This window comes from Rutilus rutilus, assembly GCF_951802725.1.
Source record: "Rutilus rutilus genome assembly, chromosome: 7".
Taxonomy (NCBI): domain Eukaryota; kingdom Metazoa; phylum Chordata; class Actinopteri; order Cypriniformes; family Leuciscidae; genus Rutilus; species Rutilus rutilus.
The window spans coordinates 19578806-19605784 of NC_140221.1; the positions used below are offsets into that span (position 1 = coordinate 19578806).

A 26979-nucleotide genomic window follows, 5' to 3' on the forward strand; every position below is an offset into this window, starting at 1 on the left:
TTGATGAAAAGAAAGTTCAAAAGAATATAAATATGTTATAACATTAGAAATGTCTTTACTGTCACTTTTTGTCAATTGAATGCATCATTGGTGAATAAGAGTATTTATTTATATTTCAAAAAAAAAAGAAGAAAAAAATCAAACTTTTGAACAGTAACATACTGTAAATAGTTTTATATTTTTGAGTGTTAAATGATGGTCAAGTACATTTTGAGTGAACTATTTATTTGCATTGCAAAGTCATGCAACAGCCCCCTATTCTTGGCTATAGTTCTATCTCCCATGCATCGTTCTATCAGATGTAAGGCAACAGCTCTCTTTCATTTTCCAGCAAGATCCACAAGCCCTTAAATCCTCACTTAACCTAAACCCTCCCCAAGCTTCCCTTCAGCTTCCCTCCTGAATTATCTAACACACCTGGAATTTATATAACTTATTTGTTCTATTACGTGAGTATCAGCCACAAGTACAGGCTTTTATATTTGCCTTAGGCTTGATCTTTTGATATACAATAGATTTTAGGCAATAAATACTAATGGTGTGACTGAAAGGTGTATTGATGGCCACGCAGTACTTTCTTAAACTCAATAAATGCGTATTTGCTTTTTGTGTATTCATTCTAAGCAGATTGTAATGATACAATCTATGTTTTATACAAAATATCTTGTCTTTTAATGGACCATAACCAATAACGATTCATCAGTGCTCCCCTAAACCTTTGCGACACCTCTGTGCGTGTCACGCTCCGCTATCTTCAGTATGCACCTTTAGGGTGGTATCAGCCTTGTACTTTCTATACCTGTTACATTATATTTGGATATTACTTTCTCCAGGATTTCAGAAAGATTAAGTCAATCTGCCCGTGGCTTAGCCTTATCACTCCGGGCCTGGATTATCTACATGAGTAGAGACCGCTCTGTAATAAACCATCATCATGATTAATTTCTTCTTGCCTTTTCTAAACTTAGACTCAAAGAACATACTTTTGGGGGAAGTGTGTGTGGAGAGGGGGAAAGTGTCACGGTGGGGTGCAGGAAAAGGCAGATGAAGAAGACAGTCAAATACAAAGTTTTAATTACAATCTTGAAGACACGCAAACAGGTTGATCTACACACACACTTAACATAACAGTGATTGGCCAGAGAATGGATGTGAGGGACCAACTTATAAAGCAAACACAAATGAGGATGATTAATCAAACACAGCTGAACCAAATTAACTCATAATGATGGTGACCATGGTAACAAAGGAGTGGCGGGAAAACTGAACAAAGGAAAACATGTGACTAATGAAAACAAACTGTGAAAGGAGGGGAGGGGAGGGGAGGGGAGGGGAGAGGAGGGGAGGGGAGGGGAGGGGAGGGGAGGGGAGGGGAGGGGAGGGGAGGGGAGGGGAGGGGAGGGTTGGGTGATGAGAGTCAAATATACAATAATTCACTGGCCTGTGTGATTGTGTTGTGGAGTCTTGATGTCTGCGTTTGACTATTTTGGCCATGACTTTCGCTTCATTTAAGACCTTTTGCACCGCCATTCTTTTGCATGTTAGACAATGTTTTTGGGTGGATCACTGTGTGCTTTAGTTGGATCATGATGCCAAGCATCTGACATGTGTTTGGGAAAATATTTGATTCATTTTCCTCTAAAATGAGCTGGCATGGTTGAGAAATGGGATTATAGGGAGATGAAAGGGTTTGTGGGTAATCTGATCGGCTCTTTTTCCATTCCATAAATCTCTCAGTACTTCTCAGAATCACTGTTGGAGGAGTGGACACTCCTTAAACTGTAGAAGAACATAACACATGTTGAGAACCAACTCTCAAAAACAAAACCAAACAAACGTACGCACACACACACACACACACACACACACACACACATTTTAAAGTTTGACCCATAATGCCACACAGCAGGGCTCTTTCTTTCAGGGGTGAGATTATCCAGATTGAAATTTATAGAGTGAAGAACTTTTTTTTTTTTTTTTTAGCACTTTGGAAGAAGCTTGTTGCCATGAGAAACAAAACTAAATACTCATAATACGGTTTGTTTATTTAGCATAATAATTAGGGCTATTTAATTTTGGCTAAGGGTTTGGCTAAAAACTCCTTCAGAAAGGACTGGCTAGAGAACAAACCCAACAAATACAGTGGTGGCCAAAAGGGATGTCCAGAGGGCATTTGGTTTTAATGACCCTATGTATATATATATATATATAGGGTCATTAAAAAAAAAGTTTTATAAAAAGTATATATATATATATATATATATATATATATATATATATATATATATATACTTCTTTTTTTTTTTTTTTTTAATGACCCTATAAGTTTGATTAAACCATCCAAATATGAGTATAATATTGTATATATTTTAAATATTACGGAAGATCAAAAACTTTAAGGTATTTATCTGAATTTATCTGGAAATTTACCATTAACAAAATTTAGATGATATTTAGAAACTGATAAATAATATTTAAAATATATTTCTAATAATAATATTAGTACTAGTAAAATTTGTAATTAAAATGTTTACAATTTCAATATTTTTGACTATAGCAAGTCTACATACATTTTAGACAGCAGATACAAAGAAAACACACATGATTTAAAAAATACTATTGTTTTTGTGGCATGAAATGTAGTTTTAAGCTGTGTTTTTTTTTTTTTTTTTTTTTGCGAGCATGTAGTTTAAACTTCAAATCTGCAGTTGATTTATATGGATACATTTTCTCCGGAAATTTGCTCAGACGGATGTGAAGTTTCTCTTATTTATTGAGACAGTCTCATTGTACACGTGTTGATATACAGTACTGCTTTGTCAGCCAGCTTCTGTTTTTTATTTAATTTTTTTCTGTTTGAAGAATTGTTTGCAGCTGTTATTTGCATAAATCCATTTATATAAGACTTGATTAAATGTGTGTGTGTCTAAATGGTGCCGAGCCATGTGTGGGGAAAAAAGTGATACTTTCACCTCTTTTGGATTTGACGCTTTTTTAACGAGTTTTTGCACAGAGTTTTGCTCTGATACGTCAGGCAGCACAGCCATTTAATCAAAATCAATCTACGGGCTGTTTTAAAATGATTGACTGGCTTGTGGGCTGCCAGGTGAAAAGCCCTCATATACAAGGTCAGTATGATCTGTGTAGTCATTCAGAAAAGGCTAATTAAAAGTATAACCTGTACTTTGGAGAGTGTGTGGAAGAACTGTTATTTAACCACTAGTAATGCACGATGCCCAGTTTGTCTGTCACAGACCATATATTATAGCACTATGACTCATGGCACTTATTTAAAAAGCTGTAATTAACTGTCTGTGCATTACTGACTCAAAGTATGTGATACCTACTATTGACACACATCCACTTTAGAGAAGGGGCTTTTGAACTGATACAATCCTTATTGGTATTTATTACATTTTCCTGTGGCTGTACTGACTAGCTTTTTAGAAGTTATCACTTAAGAATGTGCTTTAAATGTGTAGAATCAGGGCAGATGGCAAGATATTTGTGAGAAATGCCTTAGTTAAAACAATAAACATCATAAATGTAGCACTCGGTGTCTGGACGTGATGGCTTAGGGCTGGGCTGATATAATGTGAGATCAAGAGTTTGTGTGTATGTGTGCGTATATTCACGTTATTTGTCTGCAGATCAGTGTATGCACTATCGTTCAAACGTTTGGCATTTAAATTGTAATACTATTTCACAATATTATTGTTTTTACTGGGTTTTTTATTTATTTATATTTTATATATATACTGTATATATAATAAATGAAGCCTTGCTGCGCATTTGAGACTTATTTTAAAAACATTAACAAAATCATACTCTTACCAAACTCCAACTTTTGAATGGAGATAGTCAAGCTCACTAATTGACCTTCATAAAACATTATGATCTGTCATTGCATATAAAGACTTTACTGCTCAACTTCTGCTCAAGCTTTCAAGGCTATACAGAATTGAAAATATATGCTAATGTACTCGTACCTATTCTTTTTAAGTAATCATTATTCCTCATTAAATTTCGAATTTGAAAATTTCAAAAATATCATTATATTTATGTCATATTTGCCAATATTGATATCTCTGTCATTTATGCCACAATGCTTTCACACCATTGACACATTTTCCCAGTTGTTTATATCAATGGTAAGCATGGTAATCGAGAAAAATGTCGAACACACAAAGAGGTGCAAGCTATTCCGGGGGCCATAATATTTTGTGAATATGATCAAAAATGCTGGAGCTGACTGGTAACTAAAAAATACAACACTGGCAGGGAAAGAGTTAATTGTGCATTTTTCATAATTCGATTGTAGAACTATTACAGAATTACAGAACTATTGTAGAATCGGATGGACTGTTTTGATGCCCGCTAAAAAACTGGGATGATTCTGCCACATTTCAAATTTGTCTCAGTAGAAGAGTTTTAAACCACAATAAGTTTAAAATTGTTTCTATTTCTTTGGGATGTTAATTACTATACACAAAATGTCAGTGTTACAAAACCCAGTACTGACATACTTGGAGTCTAACTGGCAGTTAATTGATGTCTGAGTTGCCATAAGAACACGTATTGTGTATATACTGTACACTGTGTTTTTTTTTTTAAGTCTACATCCATATTCAGTTTTTTAGAAGTCTACATCAATATTCAGTTTTTGCCATTCAAGTGTTGCTCTCTTGACCTCCACTTCTTTCATATTTTCAAATTCAGTGTTTCCTCTCACATTTTTGATTAACTGACCGGCATACATTCCTCTCGCTGAATCCTGAAAGAGCTGCTTTGTAAAGGAAGTCTCCTCTCTACAGTAGCATGCCTGGGATGAGTATAATGACGGCTGCTAACAACCATTCTGGCTAACTACCATTTCACAGTAATTATATAATTGCTCAGATTTTGAATTCTTTGTGAGACCCAAGGGATTTACAACAGCCTGCGTAAAAAGCTGATTGTCAGATTTTATTTTCAGAACAAATGCTGTTTATCAGCCATTAAATATAGCTGAATCAAAAGAAAGAATTAGCTTTTACGTATCTAACTAGTTACACAGAATGAATCAAAGTGTCAGAAGGATGGGGCGGAACAGATACAACACATCAGTTCCAGCACTAATTTAATGAGTCTGTGACGTCTGGCAGCAATGTCTTTCTTCCTGTAATCAGTTTAAAAAGACTGTGCGGTGCCACTGTTTGGCTCAGATAGTGTTTGAGCTGCTTCAGGAGAAGATGCCACCAAATTTTTCACCCAGATCCAGTGTCTACTGATTTATATCTCTAGTCTACATGTTTCAACAGAAGCACAATATTATCACAGTGATGCAAAATGCTATAATACTTGCACAAAAAGATAAGTGTGATCTTATTGTGGCAAGCAGGACGAAGCCGTTGGCTTGATTGCTAATGGTATCTCACAAAGGAGCTCCGGTTGGATAAAAGGAGGAGTGACGACAGTGAAAGGATGAGAGAGAACCAGGCCTGGGACATTTACATTATGTTTTGTTTATGTGTGTGCTGCTGTCGTCTGTGAGTGGCTGCTGCTTTACTTTCTGCTGGCTTCATTTTACCCATGAATTTATAAAACCCCATAGGAAAATCTCGAAAGTCCTCCGGGTTCTGACGTCATCCCTCCACCACTCTATTAAGCCAAATACTTTTTTTTATTGAAAGTAGGGGTGTAACGGTACACAGACGTCATGGTTCGGTACATACCGCGGTTTTGGGGTCACGGTTCGATACGAGTTTGGTACATTTACATGTCCACCCCACCAGATACATGATTGCTAAAATAAATAAGGAATAATTTATTTGTTACTTTAATTGATAGATTGACCAAAGCTGCATGGTAAAATGCAACGGTTGTTTTGAAACTTTTGATTAGCGTGTTGTGCATTGCCTATGATGTCATTTTCTTTGCACTTGAGAATTCATTAACATGCGGTGACAATGGCGGATGCACAACGTACAATATTATGCTTTTTCAAGAACAAGAGCTTACTTCAACTTTCAATGTGGAGACAGCGAGTGAAGCGGCACCTGAGGCTTCCCATTTCCAGGACACGCATATTTCATCACCGGACTGTTGTAGTGAGACTTCCATGACTCAAATCGGCACAATGCCATATGATTTTGTCTCATTATAACAGCGCAAACAACTTAAAATACTCCGTCATTTATACTCCGTCATTTATGGTCATATAGAAAAGAGTAAGACATAATTCGAAACTGTACAGGGTCTGTTTTTATTTGTGTACAGGGGCGTCATGCAAGCCCAAATTCTGGGGGGGCACAATCTGAGACGTTGCAATTGTTTTCTGACGGGTGATATGGATCATGTTAGGTGGGGTCAGGGGGTTTCTCCCCCTGAAAATTTTTAAATTCTGGCTGCTAAACATACCATTTCAATGCAGTTTGGGAGGGACAGAAATACCTTAACGGAGCTAGCAGCAACCCTCCTCTATCTGAGGACTAAGTTAAAGTATCTATTTTGTAAGTTTATGTAAAAGACAGGTTGATGAAAGAACTGTAAGCTCAAATAACATTAGGTTGGATTTTGCAGTTAGCCTACAACAAATTTAACACCCTCGTTTCTATGAAACTGAAAACAATTGAACCAGCTGGAGACGACACAAGACAAAACAGAACAGATGTTTCAAAACCGATCAAGGGTGCGTTTCCCGAAAGCATCGTTGGCCAACTATGGTCGCAAGTTCATCGCAATGTCCATTGAACTCTATTGGTAACGACGGAACTTGCGACCATAGTTGGCCAACGATGCTTTCGGGAAACGCACCCCAGATAACGTTACTATGGCTTTGTATGGCAGTAACGTTAGCCAACTAGTTTACGGTTAGACTAGGCTAGCTATCGATAACGTTACACTGACACAACTTAAGTTAATGCTCTGAATTCGCAGCTAATATCAAATCCATAACTTTTTGATCAAGTTAAAATTTCCAGGTCAACCACAAATAATCCCACTACCTTTTAATATCATTCGATAACTAATTCAATGCTGATTTGTTGCTTTGCCCACTTACCACTTCAAGACCATCTGTAAAACATTGCCAGCTCAACGTGCGAGACGAGTGAGTTGCTTGAACATACACAGCAAAGATTAGAGCGCTACGCGCGTAGCGCTCTAGATTTGATACACAGACACCATATTAGGAAAAAGGGCTGATGCTGACCGATTTATTACACATCCAGAAGAATACATTTGAGTCGTTATAGGCTCTGGTATATTATGGAGCATAATAGGAATAAAGTTGTGACAAAAAAATTATCAGGGAGGAAAAATCTGAGGGGGCACGTGCCCCCTCACTTTGAATGGGCATGACGCCACTGTTTGTGTACACTGATAATAAAAACAAAACATTGTGTTTAAAACAACAAACAGGATACCGCTTTTGTGCCGTGCCATTTTCTTTCCGTGAAGCTTTGCGTGTCGCAAAAAATTTATCGAAACTCAGCGTGTAGACAAGCTCTTGCATGCTATCTGAAGTCTTTTTTTGGGTCAGTGCATAGATCGTTTCTTTTTCTGCTCTTTTTTCCTGTTGTGGCGGTTAGCAAACAGCATTGCATTACCGCGAGTGCCCCCTTCTGGATTGGAGTGTGGATCACCTGTGGCTGACTGTATGGACCGAACTGTGACATCATCCGTGCCATGACGGTCCAGGAGGAATACAAATAGAACCCTAATAGAAAGATGGTGTACTCATATTACAATGAATGGGAGAAAGTGGCGTTAGAAGCTCTGGTTGCTATAGAAACAGTCAGTGTTCTGAGACCCGCACTTAGGACTGTGTATGCGCATTTGCTTCTCCAGTTTAAAAAATACACTTTTTTTTAATGCTATTTGAGCATGAGAAACCACATTTATGATACCGTTGTTGTCAGATTTCATTAGTGATTTCATATATGAAATTTAATCGTAACCTTGGTGAACAGTGTGGCAAGCAGGGCTGGCCCGAGAGCCATGGGAACCGAGCAAGGTTGATGGTGCAAGTGTTAATAAGCATCACCTGCCTTGCTCTGTTCCCATGGCTCTCGGCCGCTGTGCATTCCACAAACAGCTTTTGATAATTTTATGTTGCCCCATTCATCCCCTGTTCATTTCCCCATGCATGACTGAAATACCTGCCCCAGAGGCGTTTCAAAGATGGCCACAAAGTGAAATGACTTTCCTGAAAGGGATTTTGATTCAGCTACAGCGATCTCTGGATGCCTTTGTGTATATAAGGAACTTCCTGGAACGTCATAAGATTTATGTCTTTATGAGTCTCACATGTGGACTTTCTGGTTGAGGATGCCCTCCGGCTTCCAGTATGAATAAAACAGACATTACATCAGATTACCTTTTTTTTTTTGTAAGAGTCACTCATGCTGTATTTTGATTTAATATGCCATTCGGTTTGCGCAACGCCACATGAAGTCGAACACACATATTGACAAGGTACGGGTTTTAATTAAACTTATGAAGATCTGCAACCTCTTGATTGGACCAGTCTGTCCCAATCGCATTTTCCCCATACCGTTCAAGGTCACTATATACAACATGCACGGTGGCAAAGCCACGGGAAGGCAAGCCTGCATCCTGACGTCACTGCCATTTATGACTGAGGTGCCTCACGTCAACCAAGTTTAGCCGTTACGCTTTTTCCAATGGGAAGAAACACAGACCCTTTCATCTCTCAATAATAAGACAATTTCTGGCGACGATCACCAAATATGTTTAGGCGGCATTGTGAAATGTAGTATTTGTGCACTCAAAGCAGATTTATACATCTAAGATAACTATTATTCATTTGAGTTGTTAGTTTTCATTTTTAATAATATCAGCTGACAGGGCTCCCTGTATGTTTACAGCATTAGTTGTGTTTTTTTTCTTGAGAAGGCTACCAGTTATTGTGCCATGTAAACTTCGTAACATGTTGTCACTAAACTTAAATTTTCTGTTTTGAGAAAGTAGGTCTGGAAAAGTTTTTAATATAAATAAAAAAAATAGGGTAACACTTTATTTTAGTGTCCTTGTTACATATGTTACATGCACTTACCATAGTAATAACAGTAAATTATGCATAATTACATGCAACTAACCCTCAACCAAATCCTAATCCTACCCTAACCCTAAGTACATGTACTAAGTACTCAGTACTTAAATATATAATTTTACACTGTAACAATGACACCTTAAAATAAAGTGTAACCAAAATGAATGATAGATTCTCCATTTGTGATGCGGTCGTGAGCTATAACACATATCCATGTTCTTTCCGCATGTCTTTTATGTTTGTTAGAGATTGGATTCAAATCAAATATTGCCAAACTGCCCATATTACTTCTGAATATGATGTCGTCTTCATAAATTCTGGAAATATATGGTTCAGATCACCCAAACCATATATGGAAATGGAAGAGTCCTTATATGACCATCAGTGGAGTCTGGTTGTCATTTGGGGCAGTACCAAACATTTTCACTATAGTGAAATAACTATAAATTCACTATAAAACAAAATCTTACTGAAAGCTCATTTCTTAACATATCAACCTTACATTTGGAACACCACTTGTTTAGATTTTTGGCTTTGATTTTCTTGCAGTTAAACATATTTTGTAAATCATTTTCATCAACTTTTTCACTTTCATATATTTATTTTTCACTTCTACAATAATCTGCCAAGTGTCTTCTTTAAAAAGAGAAAAAAAGTATTCATGCTCCAAAGTATTCAAGATTTATAAAAAATTTAGTTGAAAATGTCATTCCGGGATGGACACGGACAGTGGTTAAAACCTGTTAACCGTTGCCAGTGCGCCCGCGCACTGAAGCGTTATTTATTTATTTAATTCAAAATTACTATCAGATTTAATGTTATACCTTGACAAACTATACATAATTAAAAAGATATAATACTCAAGTTTCAGTATTTGACCACTATTGTATTCTGAGAAACTCATAGTGACAGTTATGTCTTAATTTGTGTCAGGAGTTATGAAATGAAAAAATGAGTCGATACCTTTAATATGAATTATGCGCGTCAGCCGCTTCCATTCATAAAAAACTCCGTGCTGTCGTCATGACAGCGATACACAAAACAACGTCCTTCAGGGCTTTAGCTCAAAACTGTGCAGATTTGGAGAAATATTGATAGATTCTCATAGATTTACATCATATTTCTATAGACAGGAATAACATTTATTGAATTTATACCCAAATGCGTCGATGTAATCTTTATGAGCATTTGGTATTCCGATACTGTGTTTTTTAATTCATACCAATAGCCTGAGGGCGCTACATGCACAATAATAGTCCATATATGGAACATGAAGAAGAGCCATGACCATGTGACATTCCAGGACGTCACTGATACACAAAAAAGCTAACAAGAGATCGCGCTGTAGACCAGTCACAAGGAGGCGTTGAAAGTCGTGTCTGCTGAGATACAAGATCTTAAACATGTGAGCACAACTTTGAAAGAAGAGGTTGGAGATTGCAAGCGGTACAGTTGGAGGTGGACGCTGAAGCTGCACGGGGTGCAGGAAAAAGATGGAGAGGATACCAGGCGTGTTGCAGTCAATATCCTTGGCAAGGTGGTACCTGGAATCAGTGAGAAGATGGAGGATGCAGTGGATATCGCCCATCGTCTCGGCCCGCGAAGAAATGATGGTGCACACAGATCTATAATTATCCTATTTGCTCTTCGCCGTTTCCGGGATGCTGTCTGGCAAGCTGCCAGAGGTTGTAAGTTTCTCCGCGACAACAAGCTGCGACTCACTGAGGCCTTATCCCCTGAGGACAGGGTGGCAAGAGAAAAACTTTGGCCCTTGGTCAAGAAAGCCCGAGATGAAGGGAAAAAGGCTTCTTTTCGTGGATCGTTTGCTCTAATTGACGGGAAGAGATTTGATTTTGCCAAAGTGTAGGCCTAGTAGTATGCATTGCATTCTTCCGTTCTTTCCTGGGTTGAGGTCAGCTATTGTATTATAGCTGATTACCCTGGTAAATGAATGCCTCATATTTGGTCAAAGACTGATTTATTAACGTTCAAATCTTCAATACTCATGTCTAAACTTGACTCTTGTTATGTCTTGTTTTGATTTTCGCTTGCACTGATTAGTATATGTGCCAGTTCATTTGGCTTTTTTTTTCTTTTTTTTTTTCTCCTCGATAAAGAAATTTTATTTCTGTTTTTTTGGCGGGAGAGTCATGTTTAAGAAGTGATTATCTAGGTTCAAGATAAGTCATTTTGTTTGTTCTATGACCTCAGTGGTTTGTATATCATTCCTTCCTTTAAAGTAAAGTTTCCGTACAGTTTCTTCAGTCGTTGATACATACTTTATTCTTTCTTTTTGTCTTTTTCTTCTTGTTATGGATTTCAAGTTTAGTTCGTTTTCTGTTATGTCCTTAAATGTAAGAGGTATGCGTGATGTGGTAAAGAGGAAAGCTATTTTTTTATTTTGCAAAAGCTGCGAAACTGATTTAATTTTTCTTCAGGAAACACACTCTTGTGAGTTGGATGTTAAATTCTGGAAGAATCAATGGGGAAATTTAATTTATTATAGCCATGGTTCTAATCACTCAGCTGGGGTTTCAATTCTTCTGCACAAATTTAAGGGACAAATTCTGGAGGTAATAACTTCAAGTGAAGGTAGATGGATTATTATGACATTAAAGCAAGATAACTCAACTTTTATTATTTGCAATTTGTATGGCTGTAACACCCTCTCTGCAAACAAAATATTATTTTCTCAAATTACTTGTAAATTGACAGAATTGCTGGATAAATACCCGGGCTCCTTTCTAGTTGTAGGCGGAGATTTTAATGAATGTTTAGATAACACACTGGACAGATTTCCTCCTAGAAGCAATGAAGGTCTCAATATTAATCATAATTCTAATAATATTTTATCAATATGTTCTTCTCTCTCCCTCACTGATCCTTGGCGTTTCTTTCATCCTGACACGCAGGACTTTACTTGGTCAAATGGTAAAATGTCGTTAAAATCTAGAATTGATTTCTTTTTAGTTTCATCATCAACCCTGCAATTTGTTAAAAGTGTATCTCATTCGTATGCTCCCCTTTCTGATCATAAACAAATAATTTTGAAATTAGGCTGTAATGATGATAGTCGGAAGTTACGCGGTTATTGGAAATTTAATAACTGTCTTTTAAATGATAATATCTTCAATGACAATATAAAAAAATTAATTAAATATATGTTTTCTGATCAAATTCATAATGAGTACAGAGCCAATTGGGAATTTTTTAAATACAGAGCTAGACAAATAGCTATAAAAAGAAGTAAAGATTTAAAAATATCGAAAAATAAAAAAATAGCTGAACAAATAGAAAGAATAAATTCTTTGTTGATAGGTAATATATCTCAGGAAGAGGAGTTAGAATTAAGACAATTACATCTACAAATTAATCAAGCCTATCTGGATATTGCCAAAGGTGCCTTTGTCAGGTCCAGGGCTAAATGGCTGGAAGAAGGAGAGGTGAATTCTAGTTATTTTTTCGCTTTAGAGAAAAGGAACTGCAAACGAAATTCTCTGACTGTTCTTAATATTAATGGCGTCAACTGCACAGATTCTAATTTGATATCTAATTTTGTCACAGCCTTCTACAAAAACATTTACACATCTGTGTTTGATAAACACAATTGCGAAAATTTTATAAAGAAGGTTCAAGCTCATGTTCCAGTTATTGATACTGACTTTAAACCCCTCTGTGATTCTGATTTGACTATTGAGGAAATTCGAATAGCGCTTCACTCAATGAAGAAAGGAAAATCTCCAGGTAGTGATGGATTAACTGTTGAGTTTTATATTCATTTTTGGGAGTTAATCAAACAACCATTGCTTTGTATGTACAAAGAATGTATTGATTCAAAAGAAATGACAGCATCAATGAAACAAGGCATCATCTCTCTTGTTCCCAAACCAGACAAGGATACTCTTTTAATAGACAATTGGCGTCCAATTACGCTCCTGACTATTGATTATAAAATTTTAGCCTTGGTTTTTGCTAATAGATTAAAGGTCAAGCTTAATCAGGTTGTTGCAGAGACACAATCAGGTTTTATGAAAGATAGACATATCAGTAACAACATAAGACTTATTTTAGATCTTTTAGACTATACAGATTTTATACATTCTAAAGCCATGATTCTTTTCCTAGATTTTTATAAAGCTTTTGACACCCTTGAGCATGAATTTCTTTTGCAGACTCTTAAATTATTTGGTTTTGGTGACTTTTTTGTTAATATTATTGAAATGTTTTATAGAGATATTAGCAGCTCTGTCTTAATAAGTTTTAATACTTCTAAAAGATTTTTCATTACCCGCGGTGTCAGACAGGGCTGTCCAATTTCCCCCTTTTTGTTTATTTTAGTTACAGAACTTTTATCTTTAAGTATTATCCATGAACAAAGCTTGGAAGGTATATCCATTTTTGATAGAGAAATTAAAATCTCCCAGTTGGCGGATGACACAACTCTCTTTTTAAAAGATAAGAGTCAATTAGCCAAGGCTATAAATGTAATTGAGCAGTTTTCATGTGCTTCTGGATTGAAACTGAATATGTCCAAGTGTGAGATAATGACGCTCTATAAAAGTGATGATTCTTCAATTGATGGTATCTCTGTTAAAGAGACTGTAAGGTATCTTGGTATTTATTTAACAAAAAATGTAACCACTCGACAACAGCTAAATTTTTCTGGACGGATCAAGAAAACAAAAAATATCTTTAATCTTTGGCTTCAAAGAGACCTTTCCCTTTATGGGAGGGTTCTTTTGTCCAAAGCAGAAGGATTATCTCGTTTTGTATATCCTTCTCTTTCCCTTTTTGTTAATGACTCTTCTGCTAAAGGAATAAACAAAATTTTTCTAGACTTTATATGGAAAAATAAACCACACAAGCTAAAAAAAACAGTCCTCTCAAATTGTCGAAAAAAAGGTGGACTTGAAGTGTTAGATTTTAGTGATACAGTGAACACCTTTCGGATAAATTGGATCAAAAAATGCTTAACAAATCCTAATTCTATATGGTTTTTTATCCCAAATCATATCTTTACCAAAATTGGTGGCCTTCCCTTTATATTGAAATGTAACTACTTGCCTAACAGATTGCCAGTTGCACTTTCTAAATTTCATCAGCAGGCCCTTCTTGCTTGGAAGTTATGCTACACCCACAATTTTTCACCTCATAAAACCTTTCTATGGAACAACTCTAATATAATGATTAGGAATAAATCTATTTTTCTCTCTACATGGTTTAATAGGAATATAATTGGAATTCTCTCAATTTTTGATAAATCTGGTAACTTTTTATCTTATGAAGAATTTATGTCTGTTCATAATTTCCCTTTACCGTTTAAAGAATATAATGCAGTGCTTAAGGCAATTCCTTCCGGTCTAAGTCAACTTGTTAAATGTCATCTAACCTTTAATAAGAGTGTCACCAAAGAACCTGATTTGATCTTAGATGGTATAAATATACTTAGTAAGAAATGTAATAATAAGCATATTCGACATATTTTTCAGAGTAAAAAATATAATGTTGCTAAAGGCAAATTTTATTGGGCCTCTTTTATTGAACTTATAGACTGGAAGGAAGCCTGGTTGTTACCTCATAAGTATTGTATTTCTAATAAGACTAAGGAAGTTCATTTTAAGATTTTACATAAAATATACCCAGTGAATGATTCTGTTGCAAAATATATGGATGTTGACAGTTCTTGCTCATTTTGTGGGAATAAGGATGAAACACTGATCCATTTATTTTTCCAATGTGAAAAAACTCAAAACTTCTGGAATAGGTTATATCTCCATATTGGCAAGCACCTTGATTCTTCCAAATCCTTTCAATTAAAGGATATAATCTGTTACTATAAAGAAGATAAAGCTAGTACTTCAATTAATTATATTGTAAATTTTTTTATTTTGTTTGGAAAATTTTTTATTCACAAGCAAAAATTCTCTAAATCGCAGCCTACATTTCCGCATTTCTTAATTGAAATTGATACATTTTTGAAATCTCTAAGGTTGATTAAAAACAAGAAAAGTGATAGATTCTTGAAATATTATGATGATATTTTTGATAATACCACTGATGCATAATGTTTCCTCTGTGTATGTCTTTTATTTACTTATTTTGTATTTATATTTATTTTTATATGTGAAGCTTTACATATATTGATATAATTTAATTCCTGTAGGAGTTCTATTTGTTCTGTCTGTTATATTGGATTGTTATTTGATACATATTCAATAAAAAAAAAAAAAAAAAAAAACATTGAATGAAATAAAACCAGAATCATCAAAAAAAAAAAAAAAAAAAAAAAAAAAAAAGAGATCGCGCTGTAACATGCAGATACAGATGTTTTGAAGACAATAAACATGATTGCACTGATATTTGAGTTACCTGTGTTTTTCAAGCCATGCCAGGTATTTTCATAATAATAGATTATATTTATAATGTAATGCTAATCTATATAGACTATCATTGTGCAGAACACTATCCAATAGTATATTTTCTGTCTGATTTTTTTTATCTGAAGCCAAATTAGATCACAGAAGATTATTTAAAATACTCAACGTGCGTTAAAAAGTAAGTTTAGAGCACAAACATGGTTTTAATCTCATAAATTGTCGTGTATTGATGGTGTGCTAAGCTAACATGCTAGCTAGCCCTAGGTGCACCTGCTACCTAGAAGTTATACTTTTATTATTTTTTGAATGCTACCTGAAATGTGTCTTTATTCAAGAAATGCATATGATACAGTTTAAAATGTGAGGTAAACTTTGAGAAAAGAAATTAGGGACTGAAACCCTATGAATAGCCAGTCGTTAGTAGCTATAATGCAGACAAAAGAAATGCATATTTCGAGCCATAACCAGGCTGGAGAGGTGTGAATGTGTGCAGGGGGAGACTGAGACTGAATGGGGATCGTCTGCACCACAAAACAATAGAGACAATATACTGGATAGATGGTTAGAAGATGACAATAAACATCAGTAGCATTTTAGCGTCAAATCAAAATAAAGTTATTTGACATGGTCTTGAAAAACATTTAACTAAATACAGAGTTTTGGACTTATTATCTTCAGATTTTAAACATAGAATGTTTAGACATATGGCTTTAGCTGTAGTGCATTTCTAGATTGCTCCAGTGCCAACTTCAATTTTATTTTCATGAGGATGTTTCATAAAAATTAATTTCTAATAATTTGACAAAACTTTGAAGCTATTTATAACAATTTTTGTCATTATGACAATAATTAATTCTACATTTACAATAAACTGCCAGGTGTCAGCTTTCAAATGAGATCATACTTGTGCTTTTAATGCAAAGGGTTCATGAACTGTATCTGTTTCAGTTTGGGTATGTCATTTCTGGGGATTTTTCAAAAGTGGGGTTGCAGCTTAACAGGGGTTGCAGCTTAATCATTGTAATATTTCGCAACATAAACATTTTCACTGTATTTTGATCAAATAATGCAGCCTTCTTTCAAAAGCTTTTATATGGTAAGTACATGTATAACTATGGTATATATATATATATATATATATATATATATATATATATATATATATATATATATATATATATATATATATATATATATATATATATATTTATTTATTTATTTTTGGCACCATGCCACAAAATCCATGCTGACACCAAGGTAGTTTATTGTATGTGAAGACCAGTTGTCATGTGAAGGACAGTGTGGTTTGCTTTCATTACACTTCAGTGGGCATTTTCCAGACACCTTGCGTGATGTCATCTTGAGCACATTTGTGATACAAAATTGTAGTTTAGTTTTTTTTTTCTCACCAAAGACCCGCCCAACACACACACACACACAAATACACACATACTCTTGTCCCCCCTTTCGCAACTCCACAACCTTGTTTTTCATGTTAGAGGCGCCGGGCCAAATCCCTAGTGTGCAGCAGTATGTTTCAGAGAGAAGATAACACAAGACTCAAAGAAGGTTCTAGAAACCAGACCCAGCAGAATGAGGGGGAGCAAGAAAGTGGGAAGATGTAGCATGGGGACTGGCCCTTTCATGTCTGTGAGCTGTCACTCTGCTCTGTAAAAGAAAGATAGAACAGCAATACAGTAGAAAACCACAACAAGATACAACTCACAATGGATGGAGTCAAGTGCTTGGATGTGTGATGTTATATTTGTATTCATGCAGCTTTTTAAAATGCTACACAGCTGTTTTATGGCTATAGTATAAATGGTGTAAATGTGTGTTCCTGTGCCTTTGAATTGTTTTAACATAAAGGCGTACTTTGTGCCCTGGTTGTGTATGTGTGTTTATATTTGCCAGGAAAGGCTGTGTTTGGCACGCAGAAGCTTGTAAACAGTGCCTGTGCATGTCTTTGTATAGTTAAACTTCTGTCTTGGCTCAGATAATTACTCTTATGGATGTTGTAGAGTAGCAGACACTGGCACGCACCTGAGTAGCTGCGTTGTTGCTGGGTTGGTGCATCCACACAGCTCAGATATCTCTCTTTTTCTCTCTGTCGCTCTGTCTTCTGCTTGTTTACATGGATTATTGACTTTGGCTTTGACTTTCTACATCTCTGTCTCTGGATGAAAATACCAAAGGAAGTAGAATGAAGTTTAATATCAAATGGAATTTGTTTCTTGATATTTATTGGATTCTGTCACTTTTCTTGATGGGAGAGTACACAGAGGACAGGAAATGAAATGACTTGTGTCTTTCTATGTGGTCCACAGATATGTCTCCTTATACTATATGCTCTAGATGACTAGACGCATGAACTCATTTTGAATTACATCAAATAGTTCTGGCCCACACACTGTACACCCCAGCAGTCTGATGAAGCCATATTATGTTGTTGTTGTTGTTTTTTTACATTGCTCCTTGTGCAGACAGACCACAAATATTCCTCTAGAGAAAGTTAACCTCCAATTTCCACCAACACTACAAAAACCCAAACAATTCATCACATGCAGCCAATGAGGAAAACTTAACCTCAGTCCTGATATGATCGGTACCCAAGAAGAGCTGAAGTGAGATGAATTGGATGAAGACAAAGTGAATAAGAAAAAGAAAGTGTGCCAGGAGTCTTCCTGCTGCAACGTGATCAGGTTGATGGAGGTCGATGATAATGGCTGGAGACAGGTCGGGTTCATCCTTGCCTTTAAGGCCCACAGCACAGCGATTAACAGTCAAACACATGCATACTCAGCCGGATAATCTGAGAGCTGCTGTTGAATGATAAATACGGGCTGTGCTCCGGCTGAGCGAGTGGCAGGGTCAGACAGCAACAACAACGTTTAGATATTGTATTAAAACTTGCCCTACGAGACTGTCCTAATTCCAAAGAGCCTGACCTTCAGGCGATTACGAGAACGGTCATCAGCTACATTCACACAGCAGCAGCAGTCAGTCGGTCCGGTTGGGAGAGCTAAAATAAGTAATGAGTAAGAAAGGAGATGACAGCCGAATTATTCTTCTTCCATCCACCACACATTTTCAGACGTCACAAAAGGATTTTGAGTGGGTTCAGCTGATATGTGCTCTATGAACAGAATTGAAACAGACAGTGTCATATATGTATGAAATAAGTGTGGGCTTCCCGGTGTTTTATTTTATTATAAAAAAATGTTGTGTGCTGTCAGTCACTAATGTAAGGCCTGTCAGCCTCTCTCAGGTTATGAAATATGTCAGAATAAAACTCTCTGGAGATCACATATCTGTAAGAATGAAAGCACTGGGAGTGTCCCCTGAAATTGCCCCTTAATTTTATTTATTTTATTTTATTTTTAGAAAAGAGAAGATATTAATTTAATAGAAGATTATTAAAATAAATACATAAAATAGTATTTATTATCTATGATATAAATATGTGCAAAACCATCGTGTTTTATTTATTTATTTTGCTGTCAATCACTAGTGTAAGGCCTATATCAGGTTATTAAAAATTGTCATTATGAAAAAAACACCTGTTAAATTTCAATAGCTTTGGTGTTACCAGAAAGAGGATTTACCACCTCTCTTTCTCTCCTTCCTCCCCTCCAATTTCGTCATATCCCTCTATAGCAGCAGATGGTGAGGATCCGACTTCAGCAGGTGGGATATATCTAGATATGGTAATTGTTGTGCTCCCCTCATTTGGCTTCTGTATCTCTCTTTGTTGCACTTCCTTCTACTGTTGTCAGTTTTGACATGTGTGACCTTCCCTGCATGAATTTCACACGTCTTTTTCAGAGCTCTTCCCTTACCTGTTTCTTCACACCTTCTCAAGATCTCTTCTAATGTCACATCGTCCTTGCTGTGTTATTCTGTCTTCTCACCATGACGTTGATGCATAGAGCATCTCAAAACCTGCGTCATAAATCCCCCTGTTTATGAAATATCACCTGGTCTCTTTTCAAATGCTGCTATTCTGATCGCTCACTTGCAATCAAATTTGGTTGCTGTCACTGTTGAAATTTTTTCTTGCCTTTTATAAAATGTTATAGTTCTGCAGATATTGCACTGTGGATACACATTCGAACAAACACACACACACACATTGAGTAATATAAGGTGTTTGCTTTTCTCCACCTTCTCTCGACCTCCTTGGCTCCTCAGTAGCACACCCATTGATTCCTCTCATCGCGCCTGGTCAGCACTAGTTCTCAAGCCCACTGATCTCTGTGAGCTGTGCTGCTTTGAAGAGCGCTCTGACTCTTCTCTCCTGCCTCGTTGTTTTATTGGGTTCCAAGCTTTCAATAAAACACTCCACCCCTCTCGTCTTCACGTTCCCGAGTGTTCCTCTCATATTGTGAACAAGATGCACATACGTCTGTGGCTCTCTGTCACCATAGACAGTTTCAGATAGTCTTTTGTGTACATTTTTAGACTTATGATGATTTAGATTCTCTTTTGATTCTCTTATGTAGAGACACAAATTTTCTTCTTCTTTCTTCTTATCAATTCATCTTTGTCATTAGGATACGCACCAAAAACTTTTAAGCTGGCTATGATTAAACCGCTTGTTAGAAAACCGCAACTTGATCCTACAGAATTAGTCAATTACAGGCCGATCTCGAATCTAACTTTTCTGTCAAAGACACTAGAAAAGGCAGTATCCTCACAACTATGTTCCTTTTTAGAAAGAAGTGGTATCTGCGAGGATTTTCAGTCAGGATTTAGAACATACCGTAGTACTGAGACAGCTCTCATTAGAGTAACAAATGATTTGCTCTTATCATCCGATCGTGGTTGTATCTCTCTATTAGTGTTACTCAATCTTAGTGCTGCATTTGATACTATTGACCACAACATTCTTTTTAAATAGACTCGAAAATTATGTTGGCTTAAGTGGAATTGCATTAGCATGGTTTAAATCATACTTATCTGACCGTTATCAGTTTGTAGCAGTAAATGAAGACATGTCTTATCGATCAAAAGTTCAGTATGGCGTACCACAAGGCTCAGTGCTAGGACCTTTGCTGTTCACTCTGTACATGATACTTGGACCATACCTTAGGAGATATCATTAGGAAGCATGGCATTCGTTTTCACTGTTATGCTGATTATACTCAGCTCTATATTTCTTCATGCCCTGACGAAACTTACCAATTCACTAAATTAACGGAATGCATAGCTGAAATAAAAAAATACTGGATGACTAGCCATTTCCTACTACTTAATTCTGAAAAAACAGATATTGTAATTATTGGACAAAAAAAACTTCCTCACGTAATAACCTAGAATACTGTCTAACACTTGATGGCTGCTCTGTCAAGTCTTCGTTTATTTGAAAGTCGCGTGTCTGTAAAACCGGATTTTTCTATCTTAAAAAAATATCTAAATTACATCATATACTCTCAATGACAAATGCGGAACAATTAGTTCATGCGTTCATGGCATCAAGGCTAGACTATTGTAATGCTATTGTGGGTGGTTGTCCTGAACGCTTAATAAACAAACTACAGCTTGTCCAAAACGCAGCAGCTAGAGTTCTTACCAGAACCAGGAAGTATGACCATATTAGCCCGGTTCTGTCAAAACTGCATTGGCTCCCTATTAAACACTGTATACATTTTAAAATATTGATTACTTTCAAAGCAATAAATGGTTTAGCTCCCCAGTACTTGAGCGATCTCTTAATGCATTATAGTCCTTCTCATCTATTGCGATCTCACAGTTGATAATACCTAGAATATCAAAATCGACTGCTGGCGGTAGATCTTTTTCCTATTTAGCACCAAAACTTTGGAACAGTCTTCCTAACATCGTCCGGGAAGCAGACACGCTCTGTCAGTTCAAATCTAGACTAAAAACATCTCTTTGACCTAGCATACACGTAACACATTATAAACTTCTATAATTCAATGTTAGGCTGCATAGATTAGGTCAGCCGGAACCGGGAACACTTCCCATAAATCCTGATGTACTTGTTACATCATAAGAAGGATGGCATCTACGCTAATTTTAGTCTCTCTGCTCATCCCGAGGTTTACCGCAGTCCGCCAGATCCAGGCTGTATCTAGATCTGATGAAGGACCTGCACCTGAACCCGACGACAACACATCCTGAAGTGTCAACTAGTCTCTCCCCTGTGAAGGCCTCCTTCCCTTCACCTCTGTACAGATAAAACGTTGTCGGCATAATTCTGGTTCATGTGGCTATGCGGAAGCGATAAATAATTCTTTATTATAAATTTTTAAGCCCAGACAAGTAGTTTGTTGAGAGTTGGTTTGTAAAGAAGGACTACACGCCTGCGCACACATATATTCAAACGCGCATACCTATAGACTAAACACGTGATACTCATGTGCACACCGTCTGCATTTTCACAAGTTTGCGTTTTTGAGGTTTGCACAGAGATAACCTTTTTTTTTTTGAGGCCTGCATCGTGGAATCTATTTCAGGGTTTGCGTTCTCGAGCCACCAGGCACCGTTTTGTGCGGATGAGCGGGCCGGAGTGCATTAAGGGTTTTCTTTTAGAACGGTGTTGTGTAAGCGGCCCCTAAGTTAATAACTAATGATCTTTGCAACGGAAGTGAATCAATCAATCAAAACTAACTTTAGCTGGACAATAACTTTATTTTAGAGCTGCTGTAAAGCCAAAACAATCTCTGTTACTGTAATTTCCTATTATCACTGTAAAGCTGCTTTGAAACAATATATATTGTTAAAAGCGCTATATATTAATGAAGGTGACTTGACTTTTGATTCTCTTATGTAGAGACACAATTACTGTTGTTCAGCAAATTTTCGCAATCAATATCCAATAATTTCAATGGGAATTTCCCATGAAAGATTTCCCCACGCAGATTTCACAACGGGTTCAAAGTGGGCATGCGGATTCACCAATTTTGGTTTAGTTCTCACAAAAATGAAAACCTGTATGACCTTCTTTCTTCTGTCTAAAGATAAAATAATAGATTTTTGAGTGTCTATGCAATGGAAGTCAACCAAACAATTTTGGTTACCAACATTCTTCAAAATTTCTTATTTTGTGTTCTGTAGAAGAGTGAAATACAGGTTTGGGATGAGATGAGAGTGAGTTTTTTCAGTTAACTACAGTATTCATTTAACTTTAGCTTCTTTAGCTTCTGCCTTTAAAGGTACAATATGTAAGATTTTTGTAATAAAATATCCAAAAATCACTTGCACAGTGTTATATATTTCCTAAAGTTGTCAAGCTGTCAATGACGTTATATCCGCACGACGGTTTCCACACGTACTGCCACATTAACCATGGCGACAGACGTGGACAATTGCGTTACGTCTAGTGGCACACTCATGCTGTTATTATTTCGTTCAAACATTATGGACCAAGGCAAGCAGACTTTGGGACAAAAGAAGACCTAAAACGAGGATCAATATCAGCGTGGCATTTTCGAGATGCTGAGAGCTCCACGTCCGCGACTAACTTCGACTTGACAGAGACGCCGCTCTTGCATGTACTTTATTAGACAGGTGAGCAAATGTACATACAACTAATCAATGTTATATAGCTCAACATGATGAAAGGTTAGAATATGATCAGTATGTTATTCTAATGTTGATCTAGCTTACTGCTAGTCTCATACTGTCAGGGTTGGACTAGAAATAGAGTCGGATTCAGATGCGAGTTTATTGAATAAGAATTCAATGTAGTGAGAGACAGAGTCCAAAGTCCAAAGAGTGGCCGAGCAGTGGTACAGGGTAGCGCAGGGACGCAATGGGCAACAATTCCTCCGTGAGACTCCTCAGGGACGAACAGGGATCCAGGAACAGAATTCCTGATGAGTTGCTGGTAAGCTGGTAAGCTGATGAGTGACACACATGCGCACACACAGGAGAGAGAATGAGTCACTGAATCCATGAACTGTGACACATACATACAGCCAACAAACTAACACATAGAATAAAATTATAAATTTCAACACACTTAAATGCAGTTTAGTGTGATAGTGTAGACCAAGTGAAACAGCGCTGCGTTACTTCACAAGTATCATTTGTCAAATAAACTGACCTGTGTGAATAGTAATTCCATAATTCCGCTTATGCATCATCAACCTACGCCTTTGTTATTGTAAGAGATTAGCGAGCCCTAGCGGTGAGAAAAATGACATATTATAGCTTTAAGTCTGATCCAGTTAATGCACATGCATGTTCTAGTGTAAATAAACCCAAAAGCTTACAGGCTCTTGTAATTGTATGGCAGGACTTCCATTCCAACAGCCATATTTGCCTGGTTTCAAAGACAAGGCTTAATCCTATAGTCCCAGACTAAAATGCATGTTTGAGCATTCTTAACTAAAAGCAACTTGCACTGACATAATATGCACTTAAAATATGTCAGTGCCATTGTTTTGTCTCAAGATGCACAGCAGGAATGTTTTTTTCTTCTAAGGCATGTTTATAAAAGCTACTTAAATATCCTAATTTAACTAAGGCCTGCTAATGGCTTAATCTAAGCCTGGTTTATCTAAGCCCAGACAAGTAGTTTGTCAGGCCAGTGAGTGTTATGATTTATCCCATTCACGTCTTTGAGTAGGGACATTCACATGTCTTTCCTCCACCTCAAAAATACTCTGTGGTTACTTATATGCTTTTCTCAAATAACCACACTATCTATATTGCAGCCATCATATCCTATCCAAAAAACTGTCATTTCATATTTAGTTTAGCTTCCAAAGTGGCTTTTTAGAATTTCAGATTAGCTCTGCTAACTCTTCAGCCAGCCGTACTTTATGCTGATGCTACTATATTTGTTCAATAGTTTACACTTACCAACATCTCTTGGTTTCCCCACAGAATTTATGATCTTTGATGAACATAAAAGCCTGCAAATGCTACTGCTTACAACTGAATACTTATTTTATTCTTTCATATTATGCTATCATCTTAAATCATTGATTGTCAACACGGTTCTAGATTTTGATCTTGCTTTCTTAGTTAAATTTCATATATATTTTTTGGTTGTATTTTATTTTACATTATGTGCACTTACATGTACTTACAGTGTACTTACCTAAGAAAGTACGAGGTAATATAAGGTAACACATGGGTAGGGTTATGTTTAGGGGTAGGATCAGGGTTAGTACCTAGTTATTACCCAATTATGCAATTATAATAATAAGTACATCCTATGTACATGGGGAACAGAACTGTAAAATAAAGTTCTACCATATTTTTGTTTCATTTTTAGGAGAAAAAAAAAAAGTGTGATATGCCAGTTTTATACATTTGTGTGGATAACACTAATGTAATTATTTGTGTTCTGTATATGTATGTATACAGAACATAAACACATAAACACATAAATACATACATATATATGTATATATGTCAGGCTTGTGTAGGGAGCCGAGGACGAGGACACAGGAACTGCGGTTTAGGTAATTTATTAACAAACTTAACTTCTATGAACATACAGGAACAAGGGAAAAGAAACTCCAGGACTTCAAAACACAACCATGAAATGACGACGACCAACAAACACTGAGGGAAAACACAGGGTTTAAATGAACTGGGACTAATGGGATAATTAACAGAACACAGGTGATGGGAATTTCTAATCAAACAGACAGGGAAAAACTAACAGGACTAAACCAAAATGACAAAGACAGGGGGAAACGAGTCACAAAAACTGAAAACACTGAAAAAGATTCAAAAACAGAACTCAAAACTTCAAACTGTCACAGTACCCCCCCCTCCCCAAAGGCGCGTCCTCGCGCCGTAAAAAACATCCAAAGGGGTGGGAGGGTGGGCGCCCTGGAGGCTGACGGGGGAGACAAGGCAAGGGAGATAAGGCAGGACGCCTCCAGGGCGGAGCAGGTTGCGGGCGTGGCCACGGTGGATCAGGCTGTGGGCGTGGGCGTGGCCACGGCGGAGCAGGCTGCGCGCGTGGCCAGGACGGAGCTGTCAGACCCTCGGGCGTCCAGGGCGGAGCTGTCGGACCCTCGGGCGTCCAGGGCGGCGCTGTCGGACCCTCGGGTGGCCATGGTGGTGAGGACCCTTCGGGCGGCCATGGTGGTGAGGACCCTTCGGGCGGCCATGGCGGTGAGGACCCTTCGGGTGGCCATGGCGGTGAGGACCCTTCGGGTGGCCATGGCGGAGATGACCCTTCAGGTGGCCATGGCGGAGATGTTCTTTCTGGTGGCCATGGTGACACTGGGAACCTTGTCGGAGAGACCTCCGCGGTCCCCCTAACAGGTATACTGCGCCCCCCCAAAATTTTAATGGGGAAATTGTCAGGTTTTGACACATGGCTGGATGAGGCAGGGGGCGAAAGCAGTTCTGGGCTGGACAGGACCAGCGGCGAAGAGGGCTCTGGGCTGGGCAGGACCAGCGGCGAAGAAGGCTCTAAGCTGGGCAAGACCAGCGGCGAAGAAGGCTCTGGCGCAGGATCAGCAAGCTCTGGATCAACAGGTGCTGAATCAATGGGCTTTGGATCAGCGGGGTCTGGCGCTGGATCAACGGGCTCTGGCGCTGGATCAACGGGCTCTGGCGCTACGGGCCTTGGATCAACGGGCTCTGGCGCTACGGGCCTTGGATCAACGGGCTCTGGCGCTACGGGCCTTGGATCAACGGGCTCTGGCGCTACGGGCCTTGGATCAACGGGCTCTGGCGCTACGGGCCTTGGATCAACGGGCTCTGGCGCTACGGGCCTTGGATCAACGGGCTCTGGCGCTACGGGCCTTGGATCAACGGGCTCTGGCGCTACGGGCCTTGGATCAACGGGCTCTGGCGCTACGGGCCTTGGATCAACGGGCGCTGGCGCTACGGGCCTTGGATCAACGGGCGCTGGCGCTACGGGCCTTGGATCAGCGGGCTCTGGATCAGCGGGCTCTGGATCAGCGGGCTCTGGATCAGCGGGCTCTGGATCAGCGGGCTCTGGATCAGCGGGCTCTGGATCAGCGGGCTCTGGATCAGCGGGCTCTGGATCAGCGGGCTCTGGATCAGCGGGCTCTGGATCAGCGGGCTCTGGATCAGCGGGCTCTGGATCAGCGGGCTCTGGATCAGCGGGCTCTGGATCAGCGGGCTCTGGATCAGCGGGCTCTGGATCAGCGGGCTCTGGATCAGCGGGCTCTGGATCAGCGGGCTCTGGATCAGCGGGCTCTGGGCTGGACGGGATCAACACATCATGGAACTCGGGACTGGACGGGACCAGCATCTTGGGGAACTCGAGACTGGACGGGACCAACACATCATGGGACTCGGGACTGGACCGGACCAACACATCATTGGACTCGGGACTGGACAGGACCAGCATCTTGGGGAATTCGGGATTGGACTCATGGGCCAGAACTGATGTGTGTGTGGCCCACACACACAGAATCGCCGCAGACATCACAATCAGCGCTGTGTCTTCTTGAGTGGACTCACATGTAACGTGCTCAATCTCTGGCTGACAGGTGACGGGTTCAGCTTCAGGTGGGCAGACTATGGGTTCTGGTTCTGGCGGATAGACGATGGATTCAGGACATACCGGATTCGGAACTG

The 26979-nt window shown here is 38.3% G+C and overlaps 1 protein-coding gene across 2 annotated transcripts in view; it reads left to right on the forward strand.

Moving 5' to 3' along the window:
* The window catches only part of edil3a (EGF-like repeats and discoidin I-like domains 3a), a 186401-nt gene that overhangs the window by 35488 nt on the left and 123934 nt on the right, over positions 1 to 26979 (forward strand). Inside the window, exon 2 of one of the 2 annotated variants that reach the window (XM_084414303.1) lies at positions 19090 to 19119. The exons of the other annotated variant lie outside the window; for it this stretch is intronic. Within the exon in view, the coding sequence (XP_084270429.1) occupies positions 19090 to 19119 (30 nt within the window). The remainder of the gene's footprint in view (positions 1 to 19089; positions 19120 to 26979) is intronic. 2 annotated transcript variants of the gene reach the window in all.